The sequence below is a fragment of the Impatiens glandulifera genome, chromosome 1 (genome assembly GCF_907164915.1).
Source record: "Impatiens glandulifera chromosome 1, dImpGla2.1, whole genome shotgun sequence".
Taxonomy (NCBI): domain Eukaryota; kingdom Viridiplantae; phylum Streptophyta; class Magnoliopsida; order Ericales; family Balsaminaceae; genus Impatiens; species Impatiens glandulifera.
In genome coordinates this window covers 87,622,004-87,628,907 of record NC_061862.1, presented here as the reverse complement: position 1 = coordinate 87,628,907, position 6,904 = coordinate 87,622,004, and the positions used below count along the sequence as shown (strand labels likewise).

Here is a 6,904-nt window from a genome sequence, read left to right as displayed (position 1 = left end):
AATTAATGCTTAGTAAATATTGAACTTGAGCCTTATTTAATTTCTACTAAGTTATTAAATTTTCAAATGTACTTATTTACTAATGGTAATTTTATTTTAAACTACTAATTCATTTACTATAAACTTAGTATATACTTTGTCAATTATATATTCATATCATCTCCATTAAATAACAACAAAAAACAATAAAATATTATCGAAAAATGAGAATATTGTTGTATTTACCTAAAACGAGTTGGATAGTTATCCAAATTAATCATTCAAGAGTTACCCAATTAATTATTATAAAAAAAAAGTTATCTGAACCAATAAAATAAAATAAATAATTTTTTTGTTTTGTTAAAGTTATTAGTGGGATCCAGTCTAATTTGTTACAATTCTTAAAATGGTGTAATACAAATCAAGAATTTCCATTTTAAAAAATGTTGGTTTAGTTATCAAAACAGCCATAGTTACTTACTAGTGAAATTATAATTATAATTTAATTCATAAGATTAAGAGAGTTAAAAACATCACAATTTAGTTAATTCATTGATTCTACTAATTGAAATGTTTTTTTTTTTTTTGGCTAACAACATTCTACTAATTGAACATCCAAAAAAAAAAAAAAAAAAAACAAGAAAAAAAAACATGATTCGATTACAGAACTTTCCACGACTCCAAGGTGGGAAAGCAAGAAAAGGAGTCAAAATTAACCGCCGGCGAATGATTCATCAACGACGGCGACGACGAAGAAACAGCCATCGGCGGCGGCTGATATTTATCATCGAGAAGAAACGCCGAGGTATCAAGAGTGGGTAAACAACATCCCTGCATCAAATTAAACAACCTTTGTGGTTCCGGCTTCAACAAAGGTACATTCATCGGTCGGACCTGTCCTCCACCAGTGACTTGTTGAACCATCTGCCTGAAATTCTCCGGATCCGCCATGATAAAAGTAGTAGCAGCCCTCTTGGATTTACGCGATTTCTTCTTAAGAGGGATAGGGGGGTTAAGAGTCCGTTTTGCATTTCCAGGAGGAGATGGGGATTGAATTGGGATGGGGATAGATGGAGGAATGGTTTGGAGGTGGTGGGGAGTTGAGAGAGAAACTTGGAGTGCTTTGGTGAGAGTTTGGTTATCTCTTTCGAATGATTGTGAGATCCAGGAATCGGGAAAGGATGAACGGAACATCCATGGCTCGATTGTAGCTAAATTGTGAGAGGATGATGGTGATGATGATGATGCCATTTTGTTTGTGTTTGTATGATGAATATGAAAGTGTTAAAACATTTGGTGGTGTTTTAAAGAGAGATGATAAGTCTAATTATGTTGACTATGAGTCAGGGTTGCTCTCTTGAACTTATAGGATGGACATTGACAAAAGGACGGAGAAACCCTAAGAGAGAGAGAGAGATTCTGTGTGTGTAACTGTGTGTGAGAGAGAGAGAGTAAACAGAGTAGCAATGGCAGGGAAGAAGATGAAGGAAGAAATAAATAAATAAATAAATAAAAAAAGCGGTGGTGGGACAGAGAGATAACCGCGTCGTCAAAGACGCGTCTATCGTCACACTCAAGTACGGATAACTTAAGGCCTTGTTTGATAAAGGATTAAATAATTTTTTAAAAATACTCTTTCTTATTAGTTTTTATCAAATATTTTAGGTCTTTTAATGGGTTATTTTGAAGAGAATATTTATTATTTTAATTAATGAATTAAATTTAGAAAGAAAGATAATGAATTTTAGTTATTAATATTTTTTAAAATAGAAAAATATTGTTTTCTTTTTTTAACTTATCACATTTTATTTTATTTTTATTAATTTGTCACTAGTTAAATAAAATGATATATATAAATATATTTTTTTTTTTAAATTGAATAATTTTTTTGAAATATATATATTTTAATTTGTTATAAATGATTTGAGTGATTACACAAATTTGCAATATGAGTAAAAGTTTGATAAATTCGTAGATATAGAGATTTTTGTGTTGTATATAGAGTATTTTTATTTTGATACATATAGACGTGTAAATTGTTAAATGCAATTTGAATATTGTAAAGAATTTGAAATGAGCAAGAATAGTTTAAGAAAAAAAATGTTGTTATTTTATATATATATATATATATATATATATATATATATATATATATATATAAAAGTGTGGTACATTAGTTAAGAAAAAGTAAAATATTACGTTAAAGTAAAAAATGACTTTTTATCCATTCAAATTGTTACTTGTTTTATGTTTGATTATTTGGTATAAAATCTAGATTTTATCTCAAAATTCAGTGTATGAATAATTTATTCAATACTTTTATCCATATAATTATTCTATAATTTTATACTCTCTATCTAAATCATTATTCTCTCACTTAAACCATATCTTTAAACTATATCTTCTAAAGTCAAATAGTAAATTAATTTATAAATTTTAAAAATCAGTTTTTTCTTACTTTCTTTTAAAAACACGGGATTTTAAGAACGGGTTTTAGGAGAAAACTCAGGTAAAACCTAAAAAATCCTTTCCTCGTACAAAGTCTTCAAAATTTGTAAATAATAATAACCAGATTGCAGCCAAAATAATAATAGCCAATTTTATATTATAAATTAAAATATCTCAATATTTTTTTATCATATAATACATTTTCAATACTTTTAAATACAAAATATTTTAATAAGTTACTTCAAGTAGTTCAAAATAATTTATTTTTTATTAAATAATAATGGTAATAGTATTTTATCACAATGAATTAATAAAAACAGGATGAATATAAATTTAAAAATGATTTATTTTTCTTTATTGGTGATGTGAATGAATTAATTACACTTCATTTAGTGTCAAATTAGTTTAGATTTAGTATTTCTCTCTTTATCTGTAATGTTTGACTTTGTTTGTTTTTAAAATATTTTTTCTTTTTACTTGAATTACTATAAATATTTTTTTTATATCTCAACAAGTTAATATTAATGTTTTAACCACTAAACAATTAGGATTTTAAACAGTGAAAAATTTGAACTACTTTGATCAATCAGTCAATACAATCAAATTCTTACAACTAAAATGATATATAAATTGACTAAATGTCAAACAATTGAGACACTTTATCATGACCAAAAATTTCAAAACAAAATTAATTCACATATTTTAAACTTAAGATATGATTTAATAATTAATAATTGTATCATCAAACCAAATTCGCTAAAGAATGAATGATAATTCATGTTACACGACCATTAAGTACAACAATACAATGAGTACATTAAAAAAATGGAAACCACCTCCATTGAGTATTATCAAGATTAACATAGATTTTGGATTTTACATCTATTATCTCTATGGTAGTCAAAGATGAATGTGGCCAATTGATTATGATTAAATGAAATAAAAGTCCATTTGTAGACATAATAATTAGAGAAGTTTTTGATGTATATTAGAAAAGACAAAGGTACAATTATTACAAATTTACAATGACACAATGTTCATTCTGAATCAAATTATATCATTATTTTTTTAATTGGACGATAATTAGACACATTTTCAGTTATGTTTCCGTTTAAACTTAAAACGCTTTCAAATAAAATTAAACACGTGATATCGTAATCTTTTAAATCGACTCTTATCTCTGGACTATCTTAATATGGTCATCAAACTTTACCATTTTGCACGTGAAACTATTGTTATAAATAGTGGTCTAATACCATATTTATATTTATATATGTAGTATGAGTTAATTTGTTAAATTAACCATCCATATAAAAATATAACATTTAAATAATTAATTGACCTTACAATCCTTTTAATTATATATACAACTGTATTCATGAAAGTTTGTAATGATCACTAATTTTTTTTTACAATACACATTTATTAGTATTTTTAAATGAGCTTAATGTCATAGAATATCTGGACAAAAAATATGAGCTTATTGTCAATGGTCTTTTTATCGTCAATTTATATTAAATATATTTAAAAAAAATAATTATCTTTAGTTTTGATTTTTTTTTTAAATATACTATTATAATCAAACATAATTTCTAGACTCTCTTATTGTTCAAATCATTAAATTTATTAACTAAAATATTATATATTTATTAAAAAAACAAATTATTTTATAAAAAAAACCTTCAAAATTACCACCATTAACCTATTTTAAATCAAATAAATTTATTTAAATAATTCTAATAGAACAAATTCTTAATTAGAGATAGAAGATAATCAATAAATTTATAAATATATATTAATTAAATTACCTTTTAAAATATTATCTCATTAAAATTCAGATATTTGACAAAAACATTATTTAAAATAAAAATTATTGATAATTTCTTAGAAAATTCATACCAGATCCAAATTTATTTATTTTTTCAAATATAGTCCGACTTCATATTACTTAAAGTTAAAAAAATTCATACCATATTAAACAAGTATACTAAAGACTGTTGTTAGCTTCAAGGAACCTATAGTTAACATTGGGTTTTTAGGAGAGCTTGTTGAATGTGAAATGTTTTTATTATAAATCATTATCCAATGTCTCATAAACTTATTTTTTAATTATTTTTTAAAATACAATTAAAATACCACAATACTTTATTTTGTATTATTTATAATTTTTTTAAATACAATTTGGTTAGCTAGCAGAATAGTCAATTTTCTATGAAAACAATATTATTGTCAAATAACACTATATCAAACTAGACTCAAGGAAAACTTTTAATTTAACTGATTTTCTTCATTAAACCCAATCCAAACAATCAATTAAGATATTAATAATACAAGTAATTCAAAGAATAAATATGATACTTTGTTTTTGTTTATAATATTTTAAAATATAAATATTAAGATATTTGACCATTTATCTAAATAAATTAGATAATCCAATTTATTTAAAATGATTGTTTGTTATATAATTTTTAAAATAATATGTTTTAATAATTAGAGTCAAATAGTCAAAATATTAATAATATTTGATCATTTTGAATAGTAATTAAACAATATTTATTTATATATATTTTTTATCAGTCTAATAGTCAGAATAATATTTGATCATTTTGAATAGTAAGTAAGATTATTTTTATATTTTATTTTTTGATTAACTAATAAATAATTAAACAAGGCCCTAACTTATTTTCAAATAACCCACCAAATAAGCAATCTTGTATATCCCATTTTGTCCATTTCATTTTAGGCTATTTTCTTCCTTCCCATGTGCCAAATAAAAAAGAGAAAGAAAGGGGAGTAATAGCTGGAATTGTTTATTTTGGGATTATTATATATATATATATATATATATATATATATATATATATATATATATATATATATATATATATATATATATATATATATATATAATTTTTTTGATTATTTGAAAATAATATATTTTTAATGTTTTTTACTGCAAAAAGAAAAACTTGTTTTAATGTAAAAGGTTGTTTATTTAAATTATTTGATAAATTTATAAACAATTTATTAAATTGATAAATTAACTAACGATATTATGAAAAATATATTTAGCTTTGTAGTATTTTATTTAGAATAATCATAATTAAACAATATATTTTAATTGTGCTGGGTATTGTGAATTTTTATTTGTTGCACATAGTATGATTTAGATTATCATTAAAAAATATAAATGGTTATTTTATATATAAAAAAAAAATCATTGTTTAAAAATACCAATGCATAGTATTTAAAAAATTGTTTAAATCATAGTATTGTCATTGTGCTCAGTTTTTTTAGAAACATATGACGGTGCATGCATATACCACATCAAGATGACTATAATGACCAAGTTTAAAAATAATAATTGTCACGCAAAATTTGAATTGGTTTCTCGTGCATACACCGTCCTAATGTTTAATCGGTTTTTTGACAAGATCAGGATTAAGGACCCTTGTATAGCTGTCTATTTTGCAGATATTGGAATGGAGAGATGGAGTCGTGCCTTTTCCCCCGATAAACGATACAATCAAATGACAAACAATTACGTCGAGATCTTTAATAGTCAGAGCAAGGAAGCTAGAAAGTATCACATATCAACCTTAGCTGACTATTTAAGATTCACAATACAACAATGTTGTCATAATAGAAGAGAAAAAGTGAATAATCACAAAGAACGTTATCTTAATATTATGAAAAGTTCTTACGTGAGCAAGCTGAGAAGACCAGACTGTATAACGTCAATCCACTTAACCGATTCGAGTTTTATGTGCATGACGGTGAATCTCATTTTAAAGTTAACTTACACGAAATGACTTGTAGTTGTATGGTATTTGATGTATCTGGTCTTCCTTGTACTCATGCCATAGCTGTTGCCCGTACAAAAAAATTGGATCCCTATGACTTCTGCTCAAGGTAACAATTGCTCACATGTTTAATCGTTATCTTTAATTTACCTATCTAATAAATTTCTCACATGTTTAATCGTTATCTTTTTCAGGTATTACTCAACTGAAATGTGGTTGAATGCATATGCGGAGACATGTTATCCTGTTGGCGATGAAGAAGAATGGAATATTTCGGAAATTATCAAACAACGCGTCTATCTAAAACCACCTGTTAAGGTGAAGAAAGGGCGATCGAAAACAAATCGTAGGTCATCCCAAGGTGAGACTCGTAAGGTCCAAAAACGATGCAACTCATGTGGTGGTCAAGGTCATAACAGGGCAACATGCAAATCAGTGATGCCTGTACCATTTACTGCAAGAGTATCATCTCAACAACAACATCAACCATCATCTCAGCAACAACATCAACCATCATTTCAGCAGCATGTTGAATGGTTCTATTTTCATGTGTGGCATTTGATGATAATGTTGTATGAATAATTCCCTAAGATAATATTGTTTTGTATGAATAATTTTATTGTATGAAACATAATGTTCTAAGTTTACTTCAGTAGTGGCTCTTAGTTTGGCTT

The 6,904-nt window shown here is 25.3% G+C and overlaps 2 protein-coding genes across 2 annotated transcripts; one reads left to right on the top strand and one right to left on the bottom strand.

Moving 5' to 3' along the window:
- Window positions 1–501: 501 nt before the first annotated feature.
- Window positions 502–1,442, bottom strand: LOC124922070 (calmodulin-binding protein 25-like). The gene has a single exon (XM_047462796.1). The coding sequence runs from the start codon at window positions 1,228–1,230 to the stop codon at window positions 640–642; it is 591 nt and encodes a 196-aa protein (XP_047318752.1). The 5' UTR covers window positions 1,231–1,442; the 3' UTR covers window positions 502–639.
- A 4,793-nt stretch (window positions 1,443–6,235) lies between these two features.
- Window positions 6,236–6,812, top strand: LOC124935329. The gene is made up of 2 exons (XM_047475772.1): window positions 6,236–6,339; window positions 6,425–6,812. The coding sequence occupies exons 1-2, from the start codon at window positions 6,236–6,238 to the stop codon at window positions 6,810–6,812; spliced, it is 492 nt and encodes a 163-aa protein (XP_047331728.1).
- Window positions 6,813–6,904: the final 92 nt, after the last annotated feature.